Consider the following 26,598-nt stretch of genomic DNA (forward strand, 5'->3'; position numbering starts at 1 on the left):
GCTGCGAGAGATCTGGCCTCTTAATTTGTATAAGTGTTACAACGTGTCTGCACAGGAGGCGTCGTGTGAGCAGCAGCCAAATCCTGCAGATGCACCCATGCAAAGACACACTTTACTCAGGTTTGTGGCCATAAACTTTAAATAATCAACAAAGGTGATAAAATATGTTACTGAGCTTTAGAGGCAGTTAGGCGGATTGTTTTTACCTTTGTACCGAGCTAGGCTAGCTGTTTCCACCTGTTTCCAGTCTTTGTGCTAAGCTAAGCTAACTGCCTGCAGCTTCATATGTAACAGAGAGATATTAGAGTGGTGTCGACGATTCTTTCAAGTGACTATTTCCCAAAATGTGAAAGCACCTCTTTAACACTTGACCAATCCTAAGTCCCACCACCATTAGTTACTGTTGCAGGGTCCGACAAGCTTGACAAAAGAAACATGGCGACACTAGTTACGTTTAGCTGGGTGCCGCGTGAAGACACCGTCAAGGACTACAATATGCAATAACAAGATTTATTCACAGTGTTAATTTTGTCATTCCCATGTCAATGAAAAAGGCAGAAGCCACACATTCTTTGTATAAATGACAAAATGCCCTGAATGTTGGGAGTGTTCGCTGGTCTTATATTACACCAACTATCCAGCAGAAAACTATTGGCAAACTAACAGCGCAAAAGACCACAAAACAGAACCTCAGTTGGATTCAGCCAAGCATGACTGTCTGCAGTCAGTGAAAGCTGATGCAGAGAAGCAAAGAGTAAAAATGTGACCTCACTTTTCAGCGTCTCCCATAAACACAAAAGCCACAACCTTGTAATTAGATATGGCTGAGCAATCCATTAATGGTCTCCTTAAAGTTGCTCTCGTATGCAGGCCACACTGCTGCTGCCGGTCTGTTAATTAACCTACAACTTAGCTGGACAGTAGATGGTAAAGATATACTGTAGGTCTGAGTGTCTTGTCAGAAACCAATCAATATAAAGCCAAGGTGAGTCAATATCAACATAAATGTGAAGCGATAAACAGCAGCATCTGTCTAATTGGCTTTTTAAAACTTGTTTTACCTCTTTTTAATTTGTTTTTACTGCTATGGCCTCCATTTATTGCTTTTACTATTGCATGTTATTCTTTTTTCTAATTGAGGATTTTGTTGTGTTTGCTGTTGGATGAGTGTGTTTTGATGTGGCTTTGCCAAGTGCTTTTGGCTGCTGCAAGCAGCAGCAAGTTTCCCATGTGGGACAGTAGAGAGTGAGCTGAGCTGAATCATAGCTAAATGAACAGAAAAAAAACATGTCTCAGCAGTGCACTGGCCATTGGTCATCGGTCAAATGTCAACAGACATTAAACTGCAAATAATCAGCATCTTATTCAACTGAAAGAGATCTGTCTAGGTCAGAGGTAGGCAACCTGTCGCCCTGGAGCCACCTGCGACTCTATAGCACCTCTAGCTCCCTGTGGCTTTGACAAAAAATCATATGAAAATGGATTACAGTTGTTTTTTAACATTTTAGTTTTTATCACTGTTGTAGGTCTAAAGAAATTAGGCACCTATGCAGCAAATTTAAAAAATGTTTAAATTACTTAAATGTGCATCATACATCTATAGCCTGCCGCCTTTTCCTCTAGATTTTGCCAAACCTCAGTAGCAGTGATCAGTCTTGAGTCTCCGTTGTTAGGCTAGCTATGGACTCCAAATCCAAAAAGTAAAACTCTAATATTGTGTGGACAGATAGATTTGATTTCACTGCCAACTCTGCAAAGTCAAAGTTCCAAATAATTATAAATCGCCCAAGGCAAAGTAGCCTATCAGTAATATTAATAGGTTAATTTAGTCAAAAGTGTTAATGCGTTACATCCATTATAAGGCTAAAATATGTTCTGCTGCTCCAGACAGAATTGTTTTAAAATCATTTTTGGTCTTTTGATTGTAAAGGTTGCCGACCCCTGGCCTAGGCCATAGATCGTATATAAAGATGAACGACATTACAGCTCCCTGAAACGTGAAGCCAAAACATCTCAATTGCCCCCTGTTGGCTGGCTGCAGTATAGGTCATAAACCCCACCCATTCTATGTTAGTGGATGGGCCGAACTAAAAATCAAAGTTCACGTCACATTTTCCCACAGATGGTTTCAGTAATTTTAGGTAGTTCTTATCACATTGAGGTATGCTCAAGTGTTCTTTTATGATTAATTATTAGTTATCTGATGCTATAAAAAGGGTCTGTAGTCATAATTGACAGCTGTGTGCTTGCGATCGATGGCACTGCTCGCAATTGTTCAGTGTTTGGGCGGGGACTTGAAACAGCTGAGATCGTGACTGTGCAGACTCTGGCTCCAAATGACATCACCAGTGCAAGATGGCGGCGGCCGCATCTGGGACATTTTGGCTTCATTTTTGTACATTGGCATAGGGGTAAGTCCGTGTACACCTTTACATGTTTACACGTGTTTGAGATCATAAACGGTCATGAAAAATTTGTACACGAAAAACGTTTTTGTTTTTTTTTTTAGGGGGGAGGGGGGTAACACTAATTGTTAATTAACTGTTTTAGACTGTGAATATGACAAGAAATGGTGTGAGACCGGGTTTGGCAACAGGTCAGTAGCCTACGTGCTCCATTCTATTAAAACGGCGCGTTCATTAAGGGGGTCGTTCGCCAGTGGGCTACAATGAGCACCGGGCCATCAAATCACAGCATCCGTGGGGAGACAACACGGAATTATTTGCGCTTTTACGCACGGGTCGGTGGTGAAGTGGCGTACATGACTTGTGCTACGGACGGACGGACGAGCCATGTATCTCGGTGCTGCTTAAAAACAGGTAATACATCTGGCGACATCTTTCCCACATCAAATATCCGTGATCACCTAGACCCACGTGTGTAAAAGCACACACAATTCTGTGTCCTCTCACCACAGATGCTGTGATTTAATGGCCCAGTACTCATTGTAGCCCACTCTTGTAAGACCCAATAATAATAATAATGATAATAACATTAAGTTACTGTGGACCTATATGCCATGTCTTTAAATAAAATTACCAGAAGAGTTCGCTGAAAAGCAGGTAATGTCAGCCTGAATTACTCACGTGTGTCCCTGGTGAAAATCGCTGACATGCATGGGAAATATGGCTTCTACAGGCTCGCCATAGCTTACTGTCAGGTCTCAGGGACCAGAATTCGGGATGGCGGACCGTCGGAATGGCAATATTTCGGTGTGGCGGCCTGTAACCGTTGGTCGTTCAGTTGGTATTCGGATAACTGGGGCTTTACTGGTATAATGCAATAGCACCACCCAGCGGTGAAACCCGTGTACACGAAAAAAATGACCCACTCTAAACGTTTAGAGATTTTTGTACACGAACTCACCCCTACATTGGCAGGAAGTGGAGGTGCATTGTTCATCTTTATATTCCGTCATTGGTCTTGTCTATTAAGTAAATGGATGGTAATTGTATAGCGCTTTTCTAGTCATTCGACCACTCAAAGTGCTTTTTACACTACGAGTCACATTCACCCATTCACACAGTCATTTATACACTGGAGGCTGAGGCTACCACACAAGGTGCCACCTGCTACTCAGCTTTTTAACACACTCACACACCAATGGAACAGCCATCAGGAACAATTTGGGGTTCAGGTGCTCAAGGATAATTCGACATAAGTATCCTTGAGCACCTGAACCCCAAATTGTTGGGGCCGATCTTTCAATTGGTGGACAATCCACTCTACCTCTGAACAACAGCCGCCTCGTGTTGCATGTGTAATTGCCATGTGTCACTCTTAATCTGATAAAAGTTGTCCTGGCTGAAACATTACAGTATGTTGAAGTAAATTAAGGAGTTTGTGTTCTAACAGGTCATGTGTGCGTCCTTCTTTCTCCTAGGTAATTTGTATTGGTGTAGCTGGTGAGTGTATAACAGTACGTTGCTAATATATTTTTTTTCTTCAAAAAGTTTATATCCTTGACATGCTATTTTCATGCAGCTTGCAAAGAGTGCAGGAGTGAAAAATAGCTGGAATAAAGAAGAAATTCATGATGAACAATCACAGTGGCAGTGCACACGGACTGGCAGGAGCTGTAATGCACTTCCTGTTGAGGCTACCATGGAAACGTCCCAGGTTATGATACTGTATGAGTCGGACCAGCGCCTGCTGCCATTGTGTTGGGCCTAGTGTCCTGTGCATGTGTGTGTGCGTGTGGCCAATGTATCTCTCTGATCATAAGGGGTCTCTTAAGGCGAGAAGACAGAAGGCTGGTTTTGCAGCTACACACACACAGACAGAGTAAAGAGTGCCAGGCTGTGAGACGACTGAGAGCCAAATGGATCACACACAAAATCCCACACAGAGAAACCCAGCATAGTGCAAACACACATATGCTGCACTGAATGTACGAGCCAGAGTGTGGCAGAAGAAAAGAGCCCAAATGTTGAATGATAGAGGCCGTTGACACCGATGTCTTGGCTGATGGACTTGAATTAGCATCCAAGTCTTCTGTAAAACACTCCGCTCTGACACAGATTTGAATTCTTCACTATCACATTGCCCGAAATAGTACAATGTGTCAGAGAAAAAACTGACCACATACGGTCACATCGCAATAAGATATTCACAAATTTCCCATTTCACACTTTGCAGAGCAATATTATGCCCGGTGCGCACACACACACGCACACACACACACACACACACGCACACACACACACACACAAATCTGAATCAAATGCTAACAGCCATGAAATGAACAGAAAAAGCAGTTCATAAGCAGCTTTCGCGTTGCCTCTCCCATTGGTCCAATCAAAATTTTTATCCAATAAAGTCTTTAATGAGGTGAGTCATTGAGTCACTCCCTCCACATCACCTTCTGACAGCAGACATAAATTCGATCCGTCACACCATGTTTTCACACAAATTGCCAGGATCATGGTGAATCAGCCACGACAGAAGCAAAGCTTTACATTTTCTCTGTCACAGCTGCAGTTAAAGGGTCAAATTAGCCTCAAGTTGTCTCACGTTGTTTTAAATGTAGTATTGAAATATGTCTTATAAAAGGAGTAAGACATTAAACTTTTGAGGATATGCGTTTTGGATGTGTGGCTCATGTTTAATTAAATATGTCCTTTTTAATGAATGAACAACTTTCTTCTACTCAGGGTGTGCCACTGGGACTTTTCTTTTGTTTCTAAGTTTGATCTGTAAAATGGGTCACTGGATGACTCCTTCATGGACTGGTGCCGTGCTGACGGACCTCTGAATCATTAATGGCACGAACACTGCAGAGATGATGCCGTGCTTTTGTTTCATCTGAGATGTTTCAGTTCACGTTTATGTATTTATTTTGTTGTCTCTTCTACTTGTTCATTACAAAACCTCAATAAAAACTTGAATAAGAAAAGTATATAGATTCGAGTGCTGCAGGGATGATGTGTTTTTTGTCCCCTCGTCAAAAAGTCAATGGGATTTTTTCCTTAGGGCTTGGATAAGTTTAGTTTATTTACACTTACATGTATAGAAAATACAGGAGAGAAAGAAATTAAAAGTTAAAACACTGCATTATGAGGATACCTCTCCTATTAATTAACAACAATCCTACATAAAATGATTTCATTTCAAGCTCTGTGCCAAACAAAATCTTATACTTACATGTTTTCTACAGGAAGATAATCTTCACAAATTAACACAACGTTTATAATTTTCTAATTTAAGTACTATTCGGCCGGGATTAGTTTTACATAGGGATGTGGACTAATGTCAGTTTACCACAGGATGTCTGTAATATAAATGTCCGATTCGCACGGGACAAGAAATCTCTGTAATTCTACCAGAGATGGGAGTAGTAACTCAGTTCTCACTTGGGAGGTAGGTGCTACCTGTATATGAAAATACTTTTGGCATAAAGCCACATTGATAACAATCAAATCACTGCCCTGGAGTATCATTTTAAATGTTCAATCACTCATCCACAGCCTCCCCCACATTCCACGCTAATCCCTCCACAGCTGAGCTAGCAATACATTGTTTTCGTCTCAGCAGTGAATCAAAAACCTCATCCAGGATTTGAGCCAGCAGCCTTTTGGAGAAGTGAGACTTCTCTCATATCATCACTTATCACCCACAGCAGTCTCACCAGCTCACAGGGTCTCTCTCCACACACCACCATAGTGTGAAAATGCGACACACTGTGTCACTGTGTCGTCTTCTTTGTCTCCCTACAGTGACAAAAATTACACAAACTTAAATCTATTTTACACAAATGTTAAAGTTGTTTGTGAAAAAGAAAGTCCTGACTATTTCCCTTGCTGCACTCCAAAGGTTGGCCCTAAATCTCCTCTCCCTCTCATCTTTTGCCACAACCCGTCCAGCACTGAGCCATTCTCTTTGCGCCCTCTTCTCCTTTTCATCACCATCAAAAGAAGGATGGGAAGGTTACTGTCAGCAGCAGGGGGATGGAGACCCAGCAGAAAATAGAAAAATAAAAAGCCGAAGTGGCTGGACTGGAAGGAAAGTGGGTTAAGAGGGGCGTGATGGATGAGACTGGGAGCTTTCCTGACTCATGGCCTGCTTTCTCTGGTGACTAATGTGGTCAGTGACATCTCTCTCACCACCCCACAGCCACCCTGCCCCATCTCTCCACTCCACCTGGGATTCTGGTTGCAGGCTCGGAGCAGAGTAGCACACAACCTCACCCCACTTACCATGTCTGGATCACTGAGTCCCAGCTTACACAGCATTGGTTGTGTGCTGCTGAGGTGGGGGCTAAAACAGTCCAGTGGGGACACGGCTGGGGTCAACCAAAGCACGCCTCTCTGTCTTATTTACTGCTAAACCTCTGAAAGGGATGCGAACATCAGACCCTGAGGGAGGACAAGATAAGAGCTGTATATTTATCTCTCTTGCACTTTTGTTTTTAAGACTTCTGACATAGGCTTTTAATGCATTTCTCTCCTATCATGCTTTTATGTGTGACCTCATTTTTAAGGTTGCTTGCGTGTTTGGCTGATCTGTCAGACAGATCACGGTTTTTTGGTACAACAGGATATCAACTAGTCTGTGTTATTTACCATTAAAATAATAGCTTTCATTGGTGTCCACTAGGGATGTGCGCGACTAGTCAATAGAACGTTGCGACTCACAAGCTGGGCACCAGAAACACTAGTCAGTTAACCTTATTAATAAAATCATTGTTATTAAAATAATGTACACACGTAAATTACAGACATTTTTTGACGACTAATTTTTTTAGGCTGTTTACTATGTGTTCACTCAATTAAAATGCCATTTTAATAAACAGACACATTTCCTAAAGATTTATTTACCTAAAGAATATTGTTTTCAATAAATGTTATTTATTATGTTTTATTGAATGAGTTGTTCTGTAGGATAATGTGCAAAGTTACACACATTTCAGCACTGATTAAAATATGATTTGGTTAATAAAAATAAACAATTTCAAACCTTTTTTTTTTTTAACCATACATATATATATATATATATTAACTTTTTTTTTTTTTTTTTTTTTTTTACTTACTTTTTTACTTTTCATTAATTTCCGTAACCACTCGCAGGGGGCTGGAGCCTATCCCAGCTGTAATTGGTGAGAGGCAGGGTTCACCCTGGACAGGTCACCAGACTATCACAGGAGGCAGGGTTCACCCTGGACAGGTCACCAGACTATCACAGGGCTGACACATAGAGACAGACAACGATTCACGCTCACATTCACACCTACGGACAATTTAGAGTCACCAGTTAACCTGCATGTCTTTGGACTGTGGGAGGAAGCTGGAGTACCCAGAGAAAACCCATGCTGACACAGGGAAAACATGAAAACTCCACACAGAAGGGCTCCCCAATCCCGGGTTCAAACCAGGAACCCTCTTGCTGTGAGGCGACAATGCTAACCACTGCACCACTGTGCTGCCTAGTTTCACAGTCTAAGGGCGCATTCACACCACGATAGTCCGAGGGACTTGGTTCTATTGAGCGGGGAATGCCCAAAAATTTCACACCTTCATTTGGTTCAGTTCACTTTCACACTGCACTTTTTAAAGCAGACCAAACCGCCTGGACAACTTCACGCAGTTACAGCAGCTGCTCGTTTGGGGGCGGTATTGCCCGAGACAACCACTGACCAGGAAGAAAAAAAGCATGAGGAAGCAGAAAACCCGGCTCATCGATTGGTCAGGACCGAAAACGGAAATCCATCCCCTGACCACAGAAACAATGGAGCAACACCAAATTTATATCAACAACCGCCTGCACCTCCTCACTACTCCACATCTGCCCATGAGACAGTTTCCAACTTTTTCTTTTTTTTTTTTTACCTCTGCCTCTCCCAGTTTGCGGTGTTGGTTTTGTTTTTTTTCTACCCAAAATGCACTGTGCTCTACGTCACTTCCTCTCTTTGGTTCACTTCCTCTCTTTGGTTCGCTGGATAGTCCATTTGCATTTCCCACTGGAAGCACATCGCACCAGGGTTCACTTGCAAGTGAACCGAGACCCCCAGTTTTCAAGAGGACCAGGGTTCGTTGTTTTGTCCGCACCAGAGTTCGAATGAGCATTCACACCACTCCAAACGAACCAAACTATCCTTGGAAGAGGACCAGGGTTCATTTAAAGCGGACCAAATAGCGCCAGTGTGAATGCATCCTAAATTTAAACATCTGTTTAAATGTATGGGAAATTAGTTGCTAGGAACGTCTCTTTTGTCTACCACTGCATTCATTTTGTGTGTTTTTTTGTTTTCAATTCACAATTATGTTTTCAAAATTAAAATTTTTTAAAAATAATTTGAAAGTGAATTCTTACTGACATGCAGTCCTCTGTGAACCCAACAAACTAAACAAATTGACAACTGCCTTCACATAGCTACAGATATTGTAATGCTGAAAGTTCTTCTGATTACCGTCATATCTCTTTTAATTTTTTAGAATTTATTTTAGCAGGAAGCATGGCACACTTTTGTCTCAGAGACAGGCTTTGGGTTAACAAGTGAGTGACTCTCGTGCACATGATGGAGGTCACCTTTGCTGCAGCAGCAGCCTTTAAACACGTATCAGGTGTTGAGAGGAATTGATTTTCCGAGGACCGTTGTTGCAGAGTCCAATACGGCCTGGTAAAAGTACAGCGGCATTCAACTGGATGATCCTCTGAGTATGTGTAATGAGAAATACTCACTTCAAAAGTATAGGCCCATACAAAGCCCATACATCCACATTCATATGGGCCCAACTCTTCAGTCTGACTGTGCAAAAATAACCTCCCACAATACTATAGTGTCTCATTAGCAAGTCGGATTTGAAGTGGGAAGAGAGGCGCGAAAGCGACCAAGCATTCATTGTAAACCAACCACAGCAACTCTCTTTGATGATACATACCAGCTGGCCATTGAATTGTGCCTTGCTGATGATTGTCTACAAGTGTACACAGCCACAGTGCAACAACAACAACAACAACACACACATAGACGCACACACTGAGGCCTGCTCATTACTATAAGTGTCTGCTCTGCCCCTTGGTTGTTTTCATTTTATTTTCATTTCAAAGAAGACCAGGACCAGCAGCTGCCAGCTACAGATCTGACGTGTGGTCAGATGTGTCAGTGCATCAGTGAGTGTGTGTGGGTGTGTGCTGCACTGGACTTTGCCTTTGCCCTTTCCAGCTATCAGTTTTGAAAAGAGTGTGTGTATGTGTGTGTATGCGTGTGAGCAGAGACTCTTTGATGGAAGATGATACAGTGCATAGCGGTCAGGCTGGCCTTTTGAGCAGCCAGCTTATTTGATACAATCTGACTCAGACGCATACTCAAAGACACGCACGCACATATATTTCACCCTGGTGAATATTTCAGGAGGACAGGGGGTTGGTCTGCCTTTTGAACTTGTGTGCCACACATCTCAAATCTGCTTGGTGACCACACCCGTGACCAAAACTGTGACACAAACGCATAAATACTTCATAAACTGTCATGTGAGCTGTGTGGCACAGCTGTTTGAGGACGTCAAATGGGATGACAATTTTTTTTTGTACTAGTATATATTGTAGAATTTGTGGAAAATGGCTTCAGCGTTTAAATGTTTTGAGTTTCGTGCAAATGGAGATACAGAAACATGGCTTTCCACAGGACAGGGTTGAGTCTCTTTCCAGCTTTTACTGTCTCAATGGATTATTCAGAGGATCAAGTGTGAGTCAGGCAAGGATTTCAAGAGTTAAGCACGTGGATAATTATTCTCGTTCTCCTTAAAACGGGCCAAGGAGGGCGCACTCCTTTCGTGCCAGTTAACGCGCTTCACACAATGTGCTTAACACTGACAATTACACAAGTCAGAAACACTAAAAAGCTTTCAGATTGTTAGATTTTCTACAAAATAAAAAGGTTTAGAGAAAGACACGGGACGCTCTGGACCCCCATCATGTGTTTCTGTCCCCATCCACAGGTGGGGAACACAGTTTGAGCTGAGATCTGGACACTGTTGTGTTTGTGTCTGTGTGTGAAGCCATCTGATATAATCTCGCACCTCAGCGTGCACTTGGCCTGACCTGAGTGCTGGCAGAGGACAGGCATCTCAAAATATGCTTATACTTCCCCCCACACTCCCTTCCCTCCTCCCCTTGCTGTCACCCCCACTCACATGCGCTCACACATACAAACGCAATCAAAAATGGGTAGCAGTGCATAGCTGTCGTACCCTGAGGCACCTTTAGGCCTTTGACCCCAACCTTAATAAACATCACCAGCAGAAATGCAAAACTGACCACTGACATGCTGAACTTTGTCCCTGTGTGAGACAATTAGTTTTCCATTTTTTACATGAGAGCACATTTAAACTGCAAAACACAGGCTACTCATTATCAAAAATAAAAGAAGAATAAAAGAAACTGAGTATTTAGGTCACATTACAGTCACTCTCCTACAGGCTTACTGTGCAGTATCTTTACACCATCTCATATGACTACATCAATCCCTTTAAACTGTTAATGTGATTAGCTGGAGTAGCAGAAGGCATTAAACTGTAACCTGTAAGCGCATCTTGGTATTGCAAGGCTCCTAATGCTGAAAAGGTGAGAGTATGAAAGAAGAAACCAAGTCTGAACCCAGCTGACACTAATCACCTCAGCTGTTGCCTCTACACCAGGCACATACACTGCAACAATAAAGACAAATGCACATGACTGTGCCCAGTTTGAGCCATGCATTTCTTATCACTGATCATCTACTATCAATTGCATGATTCAGAATATGAGTCCATTGGCGCTATCATTGCCCTGTGCGGAAATTGAGCAATGCGAGCCCTGCAATTAAAAAACGGGGAATCAGAGCACTTACCGCTTACAGCAAGGAGCGGCGAAGGCAAGGTGTGGGGTCGGAAGTTGTCAAATGATTGTTTGCTTCTGTCGAATCTGTAAGAAGGTCATCGTTTGGGTTTTATTTTTGCTGTGCTGCACGGCGCTTTGCTGGACGGTTGCTCCGCTCAGGGCTGCTGGTCACACGGCATCCAAGGCGCGGTGAGAGGCGCGCTGCTGTGGAGAGGAGAGGAGAGGAGAGGAGGGAGGGCAGGGGAGAGGAGAGGAGAGGAGAGGAGATGAGATTAGGCCTGGTTGCTTTCAGCAGCATGACAAACAGCGACAACGTGTGGCCATGTGAGTGAAGCGTGAATAAATACTGTGGCTGTGTAGTGACAGAGATGGAGGGATCAGGATGTTGCCCTGAGTTGGTTCACATCAACAGGTTAATTGCACATGGATGCCTGTGTTTAAAAAGCTTTAAAAGTAAAGCAGCTAGTTCTGCTCCACAGAGCCCACCTATAGGTCAGGTACGCCAAAGAGGTGCATGGCTGGACCCCCTGATTGTGGTAGCCTGGTATTCATTATACAAGTAAGTGTTCTTCCTGCATGACCTTAGGCCTGCTGCACCTCCACCGGTGCCTGCTCTGGTTAGCTGCATGGTCATCAGCTAGGGACCACCGCTCATTGATGTTTCGCCCCTTAATCCTGAACATCTCCTGGTGGCGGGGCAGTGAACAGGGACGTCTCCCTGACACTCCCTGCAGGGTTTGCTCCCCACCCCTTATCCCGTCTCCTCATCCACAGCCAGAAACTCGCCTTTTCAGTCTCCTCTGACAGCTCCCTGGTTTACTTATGTAGCCAGGCTCCTCGGCACCCCAGAGCCTTGAGCAACCGTGTTGTAGTGGCTCCAACAAAATCTCTGGCTCCCACCTCCACCGGGAAGAGCTTGGCATTCCATCCTCCTTCCCTGCACTCTGCCACCAGGTCCACATATTTTGCCCTCTTCCCCTCATGGGCAGCCTCCAACTACCTATAGGCTACCAGTCCTGTAAAATTCACCTACACACACCGGCCCTTTTATTAGGTACACCTGTTCATCTGTTCCTTAACACAAATAGCTAATCAGCCAATCACGTGGCAGCAACTCAATGCATTTCGGCATGTAGACATGGTCAAGACGACCTGCTGAAGTTCAAACTGAGCATCAGAATGAGGAAGAAATGTGTTTAAGGGACTTTGAACGTGGCATGGTTGTTGGTACCAGATGGGCTGGCATGGGTGCTGATCTGCTGGGATTTTCACACACAACCATCTCTAGGGTTTACAGAGGATGGTCCAAAAATGCCTTGTTGATGCCAGAGGTCAGAGGACAATGGCCAGACTGGTTCAAGATGATAGAAAGGCAACAGTAACTCAAATAACCACTGGTTACAACCAAGGTCTGCAGAAGACCATCTCTGAACCAACAACACGTCCAACCTTGAAGCAGATGGGCTACAGCAGCAGAAGACCACACCAGGTGCCACTCCTGTCAGCTAACAACAGGAAACTGAGGCTACAGTTCACACAGGCTCACCAAAACTGGACAATAGAAGATTGGAGAAACGTTGCCTGGTCTGATGAGTCTGGATTTCTGCTGCCACATTCAGATGGTAGGGTCAGAATTTGGCGTCATGGATCCATCCTGCCTTGTATCAACGGTTCAACCAAACTTTACTTTTGTGGTTCAGTCTCAAGGCTCAAATTATTTTCTTATGTGCTCAGCACCAAAGAGCAGGCAGACACAGTTAGCGACTACCTGGCAACACAGACGGTGAAGGCCAAAAACAGAGAGCGACTCTTGGACTAAAACTTGCCGGATAGACAAAAACACGATTTTAAGTGACTTTAAATGAATGGCAATGTATTTCTGTAACTGCTGGATGTATAAATATACTGGCCATTTGATGTAGCACCATTAGCAAATTACTTGTGTCTGCCAACAAGTTTGCCATATCAACTTTAAAGGTCCCGTATTACATTCACTTTTGGTTTTATAGATTGCTTGTAGTTTGAGTTATTACTAGAACATCACTATCACTCCTCCATGGCGCTATCCTCTCATCCAAATATGGTCACTTCTGGCTCTAAAAACCAAGATGGTGGCAGCCAAAATGCAGAACTGCAGGCTTCAGAACAGCTGTCCACAAACCAATAGGTAACATCACGGTGGCTACGTCCATTATGTATACAGTCTATGGAATATACCTATACCCTCTGTGTGAAATGATCCATTATAGTGCCTGTTCCTTTAAGCCCCCTTCCCAAAAAAGCCAGTCTGCTCTGATTGGTCAGCGTTTCCAGGTCTTTGCAGCCAGGGAATGACTGCTACGACACTGTACCTGCCTTTTCTACCTTGATGTAGTATAATTGTGACATCAGAACTTCACGGACATCCTGACAGCTCGTTTACAGGCACAGTTTCTGAATACGTATTGTGTGCATTTCTGTGTAGATTTAGCGTTTTGATACTTTCACAGTATTTATATAGCACCTATATCTGCATTTAAAAAAAAGACATGGAAATCTGACCTTTGGGAACTTTAAAACATGTTGTGTTCACAGTTTGTTTGTTTTTTTGCTCCCAAGTGGCGAAAAAAATATGTAATTCAGGTTTATTTAATAATAACAGTTATATCCCATTTGTTTAATCTATATCTTGCAACTAATCAAATGACACACAATGAGCCCTGAAGGTCTGGGGTCCTGGGCCGGTTGCCAGCTTTGCCTGATAGGTATTCCAGCCAATGATGAGGTGACGAATACTTTGCACAGAGAAGCCACATAATTTGGTGTACACTCGGCGCCAGCTGATAATTAGCATACACTAATGGGATTTTAAAGGTGTAAATCTTGTTCTGTTTATCATCAGGCCTAAAGCTACTTTATCCAATAATGTTATCATAGTCTGTGTCTTGTAATCGGCAGGGATTTATCATTTTTGAGGACTGAGACTCTGATAATCTGGATCATTTCAGTTAAGTGGGATTTATACTTGTGCAGCAGACCGTACGTCATTGTGCACATTTCTACTTGTGCGGTGGTGTGTCTGTGTCACTCTGCAGTTACACCTCCAAAACACTAGTTGGCAGCAGAGGTTTCTGTGAAGTGCTGTAAAGTTTAGTTGATTCAAAACATGCATTAAACACATTAAACACACATTAAACATGGCTTAATAGAGACAATTTCAAACACAAGTACACAAATCAGCTTCACTATAACTCGCAGTATTCACAGACAAACACTTGTCTTTATCTGGACACATTTTCCCCACAAATACAACATGCTAACGTTATTAGCACAAGTCTATGGCATTTTACATTGTATAAATTAGCCTAGCCACTGGCGATCTTTTCCTCTTCTCATATAAAACCAGGGACAACAGCAACATTTAACAAAGGTGACGGTACATAATTTGGCTCCGTTACAACTCACAAGGTTCACCGACAAAACTGTCTTATACTAAACACGTTCTCCAAACAAATACAACATGCTAACTTTATTAGCACAAGCCTATGGCATTTTACATTGTATAAATTAGCCTAGCAACAAGAGATTTCCTCTGCTCATATGAAGCCAGGATAAATCACACACAAGACTTAAAGTGCTATTTTTGTGGAGGCTTTATTGTCTTCACAATTTAAATAAAAGCTTTGTTTCCACTGAGGGAAATGGTTTCAGTATACAGAAATAGACAGGAGGTCTGCGTCGCTGCGACGTGTAGTTATGTTTCTGGGGGAGTGCAAGTCAGGCTAAAGCGTTGATTTAACGTAGAAGTATAAATTCTGCAATACAGTTAAGAACTGTGCAAATTTCTGGTAGTTGTCGTCCTCTGCAGGAGTGAAAATTCAGTACCCAGATAGCTACTAAGCAAACCTGGGCTGGGCTGGATACAGCAGCCTATTTGGGTTCAGTGCTTTATGGATAGGATATGTTATCTTTGAATGTGTTTTTCCATTTGTGTTTTTTATAAAACTCAACTTGGAGACTTGAAACTTGCTTGAGAAAAGTCATCCATCACACTGCCGCTGTCAAAGTTACACTATTGTTGCTCAGTGTGCACTGCATCACCTCACCACAGTCATGTTCCTTTAAGGAAAAAAAAAGCAGACATGATCCTCATTGAGAGTCTTTGTAATTTGTATTAAATATGCTTCAACATGCACTGCCTTTTGCACTTTGATGCAGAACATGCATAAGCTTAGGGAGCACACAGCACCATCTGCATACACAGATAAAATTAATGTAATGTAGCCTAATTATCAGCTCAGCCTCTTAGTGCCACTGTAGTTCAAATCATCCAGGCCTCTCTTACTTATGTCTCACACACAGTGTGTTCTCTGTACTGACAGTATTTACCCACTACAGTGTATTATTACTGTCAGTGTGTTAGAAGTACATGGTGCACTGATCCTAATATGAACCCATAAACATCTGCAGCACATAAACTCGGGTCCAGAGCCTCGCATGAGAAATATGTGCCACTCAGTCACCCATGCGCAAGCCACTCAAATAGACATAAATCACAGGCCTTGGATCAATGCCCTGTTTCCCATAGGCGAACCGCTGTGGCACAACACAATCAATTTCTTGTTCCCTGCTGCAACAGTAAGGAGGGTCGACTTGAATCAGCCCCATCAAACATTAATACCAGCACTGAATCCGAATCAACTCATTGGCATTCTGTAGAGAGGCGGGATTTGAGCGGTGGTGGGAGCATCTGTTGCTGTCATCAGCTGATGTAGTGACCACGATGGCTGTGTAATAGCAAAGAACACAATGCACACATTTAGGTGCTGCATGTCATTAAAAAAAGCTGATCCAGAGAAGGCAGCCAGGGAGAAGGAAATTTAATAGTTGCAGGCAACAGTCATAACTCAAAGGATTGATCTTTTCAAAGCTCTGACATACATTCAAGACACCAGCAAACAGGGAATTAACAAGACACACAACCCCTGTTACCCCTATGGAAAAGTGTGCTAAGTAAACTGGAGCGCCGTGTACTGCATGACCGGCCCATGTTGCTGGAGTCAGGTCACGGTCAACTGAATTACAGCACACATGGTGGTCATGCGAGCGGGTATGTGTAAGCTGTGGTTTCACAGGAGGGTGGGGCAGACTGGGGATTAAAGGAGAAGCAGGACAGTGTGTGCAGACATGACAGGTGTGCATATGTGTGTGTGCTCATTTTAACTCGTATGTCATCCCGTAAGATGTAAGCTCCCTCTTGGGAATACTGAGCAGTCCCCAAGAGGGAAGGAGGAGGATGTGACTGCACTCACAAATGATATTCCTCGCTATTAAACAAGCATCAATTGACCATAACCATATACAGGTCTTTGATATAACGTTATGTGTGTCTAGCTGTGTGTGTGTGTGTGTGTGCACGCAGGCATCCACACACTCATCCCTCATCTTTAATATTGCCCTGATCCACACTGTGCAGCTCATGCATACATTACATAAACACAGGCAGGCTGGTAATTTGATGCCGCAGCAGTTAGTGATTAAATCTGCTTTAATTTGCTGTTGGGGAAATAAGGATTCACAAACGCCTATATTTCTTTTAGATGTATTTAAGAGCCACCGGATGGCAATTTAAACAAGCTTCCCTGAAATGAGCATGCAAGGGCCTTTTCATGATAGGAGCCTCTTTCAATCGTTCATTTATCTGCTGAATTATTAATGTATTATCTGCTGGCAGGGGGGGTGGGTGGGAGGTTACTGCTGACAGACTGAGAAGTAAGAGAGAGGAGTATTAGGAATAATTCACACTGCCTCTGACCTAGCCATGAGATACTGACATCATTTCACACACACACACAGGAGGCAGCTCCAGCTCAGTTTCACCTCTCGCCGATATCACAAACTCCCTGTCAGCTGAAAATATGCTCCAGTCAGCAGAGCCGTAATCCCCTATAGCAGCAGAATAGCTTATTGCTGTCTCTTTGTCACCGTATTCCTCTTCTTGTGGTCCCACCGGGTGTTCAACACCTAATGAATACGTATTGAATAGGTTACTCACTCACTGTCATCCCTACACTACCACTTCCCTATCTCTTAGTGGATGCAGGCCTGCAGGCTGATGGAGACGGATGGTTTTAGACTGATGGCCTTGGTGTCATGTTACAATCTGAGGCATGCATTAGCAGAGGGAGAATAATACCCAGCCTGAGGCTTTGAACTACCTCTTCTTTTCAAGTTACATCAAAGTTTGCACTTATCTGTTTGTGCTTTACTAAAATGGTAAAAGGCTGGATTTTTTGGTGATATTCTGTCACCATCTCCTGGGCATACTGTGCAATTACACCTTTCACAAATACAGTATGACGACAGCATGAGAATGTTCTGTTGCTTTATCATTAAAGGGTAACTTGAGTTTTTTTATCTTCCCATGTTTGACAAAATTATAGAAAGGATCACTATAGAGACAGACATTTTTATTATTAAAGAGTAAGATTATTTGGGGTGGCTGGGCTTAGCCTTAGAGATAGGGTAAGGAGCTCGGACATCTGGAGGGAGCTCGGAGTAGAGCCGCTGCTCCTTCTCGTTGAAAGGGGTCAGTTGAGATGGTTCGGGCATCTGATCAGGATGCCTCCTGGGCGCCTCCCGCTGGAGGAGTTTGGGCACATCCCACTGGTAGGAGGCCCCGGGGCAGACCCAGAACACGCTGGAGGGATTACATATCTCATCTGGCCTGGGAACACCTTACAGGGCGATCACACCTACAAGAAGCGCTAGAAACGACACGCCAGAAAACAATTGATTCCCTATGATACGGCGCATCTGACTGGTTTTCAAGCATTTTTTTTATGACGAGTGTCTTTCTGGCGTCTTTTTAGACACGCATTTGTAGATGCTGAAAGTTGAAATAATCTCAACTTTTGGGCGTCAGTAGCACCATAGCTCCGTCTTGGGTCCATTTTCAATGTTTTGATCGCCCGGTTGCTCATGCACCCTCGCTCTACAGGCGCTCCTCTTAAGGAGCACTCACTGAAAGGGCGTTTCAGGCATTTCAAGTGTCTTTGAAGCGTCCGCGTTTCTAGCGCCACCTGTAGGTGTGATCACCCCCCCTAGGGTCCCCCAGGAGGAACTGGAAAGCTTTGCTAGGGAGAGGGACATCAGGGGTGCTTTGCTTGGTCTGCTGCCCCCACGACCTGACCCTGGATAAGCAGATGAAAATGGATGGAAATGGATGGAAGATCATTTTACCTATGTTTAGCCAGATCCAAAATTGCCATCAGCAAACCCACCAGACTCCAGTTGAACAAACATTAATTTTAGTGTATAGAGACAACACATTTTCACACCTAACTGAGTAAAATAAGGGTTTATTTCAACCTAACCAGAGTTTGTACTTGTTGGAACAGTGGAAAGAGAAACCAAGACGTTTTTTGTTTCTGTCAACTTTAAATTAAGAGTGTTTTGTGATGATAAAATTTGTTTATTCCGATGGAATCTGGTGGGTTTGGCAAAAGTGATTTTGGGTAACATCTCTGGAGAAATCCTTTCCATAATGTTGTCAGATGCTTTTAGTTGACGTACATTGACGGTGCACAACTACCCATAAACATTACTGGACCAACTACACCAACATTTTTGTCTCCATTAGTCACATAGAAACAAAAACATTTGGAAATAGGTCCAGGTTGAAAACTACTTAAGTCACCTTTTAAGAGGGATTTCTAGGAAGACACTGCTGCAGGAGTTTTGTGCAGATAAAAGTTTCCAACCAAGTTCTATGCGTGTTTTATTGTTTTGTTGTGATAAAGATTATGTCTGATTACATAACCATGCAAATGAAGCTTCAGAAAATCTGCTCATGAGCTGATAAGCTTAATGTCAGCATCAACACCTGGGAAAAGGTAAAATTGGCGATTCAGAATAATCCTGAAAGACATTCAGTCTTTTGAAAATACAATTGCATTTTTATACGACAAAAATTACATCATCTAAAAATAGGTACTGTGTATTGGACATCTGTGAGTAAAGTTTTCCTTGCATATATGAAAAACTCTTAAATGAACCAAAGTGAATTCTCCCTGCCGGAATTGAAGTATTTAAACATTTACCATATCTTAAAAATTAGTAGACTGACTTTGGTTGAAAAGGGAAATATTTTCTTTGTATAAATGATCTCTTTTTTTCAAAAATCACATTAAATTCAACGGTAGTGTCATCACACCAGCATGTCCGCTGGGGGAGGCTTTAATGGGATCTGGCCTAGAGTGAACCTCTTGGCCTTGAACTGATTCAGTTCCTCTGGAGTCAGTGCGCTCTCCTGTGAAAACAGACTGTCCGATGCCCCACCAGCGGCCCCGGCTCCTGCTGCAGGTGGAGCAGAGGTCGTCCCAAACCCTCCACTCGCCTGTCCAAAAGTACTGCCCCTTCCTGCTGCAGCAGATGCATCAGCCCCGAATCCGCTCCCAAAGCCTCCTGCTGTGCTCGGTGTCGAGGAGAAACTGAACCCAGCGGCAGAGCCAGCTCCTGCGGTGGCTGCTGGATTGTTGGCAGCTGGAGCAGCGAAGGAGAAAGACGAAGCTGGAAGTGCAGATGAGGAACCGAACCCAGAGGGAGGTTGTGTAGGAGCTGCTGAGGCACTGCCAAAACCTGTGGAGGATGATGGTGCTGCGGAGGAACCAAAGCCACCACTTGGAGCAGCAAAACTGAAAGTGTTGGCCTGGGCCGGTGCTGGAGCCCCAAAGCCTACATCATCAGAAAGATTTAGAATTAACACCGGAGAAATGGCTACTATCGATCTGATTATCTGATCAACATATTCAAACAGGATAGGTAGTTAAATTATCTGTACTGTATTCATGAGAGATGAGGGATACTAAAGAGTGTTAGATGATGCACCTCTAAAGCTCTTCTCCAAGCTGAAGACGTCACTTTTAGCTCTGGGAAATTGTTATGAGCATTATACAAAATTGTTCCTTAGCTGCAACCCTATATTCCAGTGTGCTGAGACAGAAATTGTAGCAAACATATAGCATGGAATATGAAATGAAATGCCTTTTTGTTTACCCACCTTATTCCTGAGGGCACTACTGTAGAAATGATTATGTGCGCAACTTCCAGTGAGACAGTGGAAGTAGCAGTAAGCTAGTTAGTTCTATAGACTGTCTGTGGTTAGTCCCAGTGGCTACTCTTGGTGGCTAACCGCCAGCGCTGGTTCTTTTCAAAAGTAATTTAACAAATATTTAACTAATGTTAACTTAGCATTTTCTAAAATGTCTTTGTGGAGCTCTGGTACCTGTTGCACTGTCAGTGTCTGTAACGACTAACAACCAGTCTAAGCTACATTTCTGTCTTCAGCAACTGTGTGTTGAACATGTAACCAGAACAAAAAGGGATTGTTCCAGTTGCCATGGTTACCATTGGTATGAGAAATAAAACCACAAGAGTTTCACGAGACATAGCGAAAAGTATTAAATCAGAATTAGCAGAAGAGAATGACACGTAGACTGACAGGTCTGTCACTCAGCGTCAGTACATGATATCCCTGTCTTCACCCGTCTGACTTCATTCTCAACCTACATTAGATGTTTGGTGTTATTATTAAACACACACTTCCCATGTAAGCTTTACGCGCTTGTCACATTCCTGCCGCCAACTAGCTGCATACACCAGTCATTTTTGGTGATTTTGAATTAGATATACAAGGAACGTGTTTTCCTAACGTTAGGCATGTTTGGAGGCTTTTTAAGAACATCTTTTGAACAATAGCCAAAACAATGTATACTCAAAACTTTTCAAAAATGCTCCACTAATTCCAAATCATTTAAATTAATTAAATAAATTCAATTTCATTACTTTTTCAGGGATTTCATGACCGTGGAAACCCTGAGAGAGTCGAACTGTAAGTACAACAACTTCTGGTTTGACGAGAAGTTATGTGCCGGACTATTTCCTGGCCAGGAGCAGACACTTCCTATGATCCTTTGCAAGAAAGAAAACATTTCTGAAAATGTTGAACTATTGCTTTACTCCACTTTTGTAACAGTGAAGCAACACTTAATCTTCACCTCCGCTCTGAAAGCTGGACGTTGAGGATCCAAATCCAGTCACTGTTGCTGAACCAAAGCCACCTGAAGATGCCTGAGGATCTGGGTTGTTCATCTCTGCGAGCTGTGAGGAAAGTAAACATCACAACATGTTGACTGTATTTTTTAAAAAGCCCCTCATGGGAGTACTGTTACAAAAACTGTGTGTGTCTGAGTCTCACCAACGCTGTGCGCGTGGCTGGCTTCATAACCTTAAGTTCCTGGACTCTGCTTCTCCACTGGTTGAGCAACTGATTGACACCATTCACCTACACACATGAAACAGGGATTTCTTAGACTCAAAAACACTGAGATATCACCTATCATCTTCAATGAAAGAATACTCGTGCCAGTGCAGGAGTGTCAAGTCTCATCCTCTTTACGTTCTTATTAATCAGAAGAACAAATATAAGGACAAATATCAGGCATGGTATTGATAATTGTCACTACACTTACATAGCTCTGCAGATCTCCTGAAGCTCTTGTGGAGTAATATTCCAGCCTGAGCTCTTCTGGAGAGAGATCAGCGAAACCTGTAGATGAGAAATACAAAACATGTTCAAAGCTAAGTGTTTACAAATGATAAAAAAAAATCATGCAATTAAATGTGTATGTAATACAGACCAGATAAAGATGTCCTGAAGTTAGAGTAACACGAAAAGCCCCACTGCCCTGAACTCTCCCAAATGTCCATGTCCATCTGAATCATCTCCCTGGGTGATTGTGAGACAGACGTTACATTGATTATTTCCTTATGACGACAGTAATTTTAATGCTACACAACTTTTAAAAAAGAGGGTGTACTCACAGTTTTTTGTCGTCATCCTCCTCACCAGCTGTTACCTGCTGTCCTCCTCCTCCTCGACCTCCCCTGTCAAAGGTGCTGGGAGTATTGAGTGCTGAAAATCTGTTTTGAGAAGAGAAGCTGAATTCGGAGCTCTTCACGTTATCTCTTCTCCCTCCACCTCCTCCTCTGCCCCAGTCATTCCCTCCTCCTCCTCCTCCTCCTCCACCTCCTCCTCCTTGACCCCAGTCATTCCCTCCTCCTCCTCCACCTCCTCCTCCTCGACCCCAGTCATCACTTCCATGAGAGGAGAAAGATGAAGGCTGGATAAAACCTCCTTTTTGCTGGGAAGGATTCACCCAAACTCGGTTTCCAAACCCTGAAACAAACATGCATACCAATACCATATATGATGAGGAAAAACAGGTTGATGTTCAACACTTACAGTCATCCTGTTTGTCCATATTATAATTCTACTACTGTCACTTCTGTCTACTCTGTACATATGACACCTGTTGCATGACTGTCTGTCCTAAAATACGGATCCTCCTTCTGTCTCCCCTTATTTCAGCTAAAACAACGGGGTTCATGTGTGTGTGTGTGTGTGTGTGTGTGTGTGTGTCCTCCAGAACTGAGGGTCAAAGGATAGAGACTGCTGGATGTTGTACAAAGTGTAAATCCCTTAAATGGTCCTGTGTGTAGGATTTTGGGGGATATATTGGTGCAAAGGGAATATAATATAAAACCCATCTTTTCCTTGGTATATAATCATTGGGTTTTCGTTACTTTAGCGTGAGCCGTTTACAGCTACATAAGGAGTCGCTCCTTGTCTACACAGTCTGCCATGTTGCACTGCCATGTTTCGGTACAGTCGCCCCGAACGCACAAACCAAACACTGGCTCTAGATAGATATTTACACTCACCGGCAACTTTATTAGTTACACCTGTTCATCTGCTCCTTAACGCAAAAAGCGAATCAGCCAATCATGTGGCAGCAACTCAATGCATTTAGACATATATACATGGTCAAGACGACCCACTGAAGTTCAAACCGAGCATCAGAATGAGGAAGAAAGGTGATTTAAGTGTCTTTGAACGTGGCATGGTTGTTGGTGCCAGACAGGCTGGTCTGTCAGAAACTGCTGATCTACTGGGATTTTCACACTCAACCATCTCTAGGGTTTACAGAGGATGGTCCCAAAAATAGAAGATATCCAGTGAGCAGCAGTTCTCTGGGTGAAAATGCCTTGTTGATGCCAGAGGTCAGAGGAGAATGGCCAGACTGGTTCAAGATGACAGAAAGGCAACAGTAACTCAAATAACCACTGGTTACAACCAAGGTGTGAGGAAGACCATCTCTGAACCAACAACACGTCCAGCCTTGAAGCAGATGGGCTACAGCAGCAGAAGACCACACCAGGTGCCACTCCTGTCAGCTAACAACAGGAAACTGAGGCTACAGTTCACACAGGCTCACCAAAACTGGACAATAGAAGATTGGAAAAACGTTGCCTGGTCTGATGAGTCTGGATTTCTGCTGCCACATTCAGATGGTAGGGTCAGAATTTGGTGTAAACAACATGAAAGCATGGATCCATCCTGCCTTGTATCAACGGTTCAGGCTGCTGGTGGTGGTGTAATGGTGTGGGGGATATTTTCTTGGCACACTTTGGGCCCCTTAGTACCAACTGAGCATGGTTTAAACACCACAGCCTACCTGAGTATTGTTGCTGACCGTGTCCATCCCTTTATGACCACAGTGTACCCATCTTCTGATGGCTACTTCCAGCAGGATAACGCACCATGTCACAAAGCTCAGATCATCTCAAACTGGTTTCTTGAACATGACAATGAGGTCACTGTACTCCAATGGCCTTCACAGTCACCAGATCTCAATCCAATAGAGCATATTTGGGATGTGGTGGAACGGGAGATTCACATCATGGATGCTATCATGTCAATATGGACCAAAATCTCTGAGGGATGTTTCCAACATCTTGTTGAATCTATGCCACCAAGAATTAAGGCAGTTCAGAAGGCAAAAGGGGGTCAAACCTGATACTAGCAAGGTGTACCTAATAAAGTGGCCGGTGAGTGTATACGGCTAGCTAAGCTAGCTTAGCAATTTTGTCAGTTGGAGGCAGTTGGACTCTGCCAGCTGAAGCTGAGAGTGTTTGTAATATTTTTCATAATATAATTTACACAAATTAGCTCAGATTAAGTATCCAAATGTTCATATTCAGTAACTAGCTAGCTGATGTACGTTAGGACTCACAAACTAAAGTTAAGTTCAGTGAAGTGAAGTGAATGAGAGACGACGGTAATTCTGCTCGGTAACTTCGCCTGTAAACCAGCAAACGCAGAGTTTACAATACAAGAGAGCAGCTACAGGGTTAAGTTTAAATTTTGCTATTTTTATTTCTATTTGTCGTTACCTCCTCCACCTCCTCTGGGTTGCTGCTGAGCTGAGGAACGGTTGTAGTTGTTGTTGTTGTTGTTGTATCCTCCTCCTCCTCCTCCTCTGTTTCCTCCTCTCGGGTGCTCATTCCAACATTTGTCGCCGTACCGACAGCGGCCCTGGAGGAAAAAGCTACACACTGTCATTTCGACACAGTATTTAATGTGTCAGACGCAGTGTTAGCTCCCAGATACCGCTCACACTCTGCAGGTTTGTAGTGTTTTCGTGCGACTCAAGAAGCCGCACGAGCTGGTGTCGCAGGAGATTTACGTCATCGCTCACTGTAGTGTCAAACAGCGACCCCATGTGGTCGTTTAAAGGAACACGGGGCGCCAACAGCTGGTTTGCATTAGAAAACACACTGAACATTCATTCAGCATTTCCTCCATGGCTGCAGTGTTTCATCATACACTCAAATGTTATTCTTAACTCCACAGAAGATACAACATGTGAATATCAAACTACAGATGATCTCCTCCATGGGCTGGCACCCTGTGTTTTCTGAATCTGAAGCAGAATAAGGTTTATTACAGAGTAGGTTTCCACGGAGGAGGAATGTGGTGTGGTTCTCTCTAAATAGATTTAACATGTAATAAAAGAGATGAAAGCAAAGTAAGGCAAAGTACTGCAAGAACATAAATATAGAATAGAAAATGTACAATAACAAAAATACTGTGAAAATTACTTTAAGATAAACAATACACAATATAGTTGTTTCAGAATAAACAAGCTGTACAGTTGTGCAGGATGTGCAAAAATATTTGTATTAATATACATTAGGTTATCAAATTTTTCTGTTTGGAGTAACAGTCTAGTATTTTCTATTCTATCAAGAAGGGGACAAAACCTTAGAGTAGTAGCTACTAGACAGTAGTAATGTGCTTTGAGCTTAATTAAAGGTCCTGCATGTACAAACAGGTGTTCACAATTATTCTGTCTGACTAGTCCTCTTAAATTGAGCAGAGCTATGCTGTACATTTCCTGAGGTCATCAAACTCTACTCACAGTTGCCAGATTTCTACTCCAGATACAATTTGCTAGCATGGCCGGATTAACCTTTTAGGGGACCCCAGGGCAAAAAAGTACTATTGGGTCCTAAATGCAGCCACCTCACACACCTTCCTCCCTCTGCTGTGTTGTGCATCTTCACACTTTACAAATTTGTTGCTGATGTGGCTGACGTTCAGACATGATTTTTCGGTGGACAATTTGCATGTAATTATGAAACTGATTTTTCATAAAAGTCCTTCGAATATCCAGGTATACTGGTTTCAGCGGTACCGGTAGCTGCATTGTATAAAACTGCATTAGCACTCGCCCTGCCACGAGACACAATCACTGGTCTCCTGGAGTAAAGTCCTGTGTTTGTTTGACCAATAGGCCTCCCCAACCTGTCTCATACTAAACACATTTTCCAAACAAATACAACATGCTAATGTTATTAGCACAAGCCTATGGCATTTTACATTGTATAAATTAGCCTAGCGATGAGTGGAGATTTCCTCTGCTCATATGAAGCCAGGATAAATCACACACAAGACTTAAAATGCTATTTTTGTGGAGGCGTTATTGTCTTCACAATTTATTGTTCTATCTGTGGAATCATGCAGTTCATAAAGTTCAAAAGTCCTTCAAATATCTAGGTATAGTGGTTTAAGCGGCACCGGTAGCGGCGTTGTATGAAGTTGCATTAGCACCAGCCATGCCTGTGTTGTCTTGCTTTCCCGGGTGCCATAAATCCTCAGGTGCTGCTGTAAAATGAGCGCAGATACAGTCAGGTCCATAAATATTTGGACAATGATACAGTTGTCGTCATTTTGGCTCTGTACACCACCACAATGGGTTTTAAATGAAACAATGAATACCTGCTTAAAATGCAGACTCTCAGCTTTCATTTAAGGCTTTTTTCAAAAATGTAGTATGAACCGTGTAGGAATTACAACCATTTCTTCACACAGTCCCCCAACTTTAAGGGCTCATAAGT

General features: G+C 43.0%; 2 protein-coding genes across 2 annotated transcripts in view; both read right to left on the reverse strand.

Annotated features, from left to right (window-relative positions):
* rims3 (regulating synaptic membrane exocytosis 3) overlaps window positions 1-11,487 on the reverse strand; it is a 47,734-nt gene extending 36,247 nt beyond the window's left edge. Inside the window, exon 1 of the mRNA XM_050034476.1 lies at window positions 11,327-11,487. The gene's annotated coding sequence lies outside the window, so the exon portion shown is untranslated. The remainder of the gene's footprint in view (window positions 1-11,326) is intronic.
* A 5,541-nt stretch (window positions 11,488-17,028) lies between these two features.
* nup42 (nucleoporin 42) lies at window positions 17,029-24,875 on the reverse strand. The gene is made up of 7 exons (XM_050035135.1): window positions 24,592-24,875; window positions 22,180-22,534; window positions 21,996-22,084; window positions 21,828-21,904; window positions 21,554-21,640; window positions 21,354-21,456; window positions 17,029-20,031 (listed from the first exon to the last, which is right to left on the reverse strand). Exons 1-7 carry the CDS (start codon window positions 24,758-24,760, stop codon window positions 19,505-19,507), a joined length of 1,407 nt encoding a protein of 468 aa, XP_049891092.1. The 5' UTR covers window positions 24,761-24,875; the 3' UTR covers window positions 17,029-19,504.
* Window positions 24,876-26,598: the final 1,723 nt, after the last annotated feature.

This window comes from Epinephelus moara, chromosome 22, assembly GCF_006386435.1.
Source record: "Epinephelus moara isolate mb chromosome 22, YSFRI_EMoa_1.0, whole genome shotgun sequence".
Lineage (NCBI taxonomy): Eukaryota > Metazoa > Chordata > Actinopteri > Perciformes > Serranidae > Epinephelus > Epinephelus moara.

Excerpts from the sequence above, each read along its gene's own strand:
- nup42 (XM_050035135.1), bottom strand. The coding sequence starts at position 24,760 with ATGACAGTGTGTAGCTTTTTCCTCCAGGGCCGCTGTCGGTACGGCGAC. Across the intron at positions 22,085-22,179 it reads GAGGATGACGACAAAAAACT|GGAGATGATTCAGATGGACA; the intron begins GTGAGTACACCC and ends ACAATCACCCAG. Across the intron at positions 21,457-21,553 it reads CAGCCACGCGCACAGCGTTG|CTCGCAGAGATGAACAACCC; the intron begins GTGAGACTCAGA and ends CTTTCCTCACAG.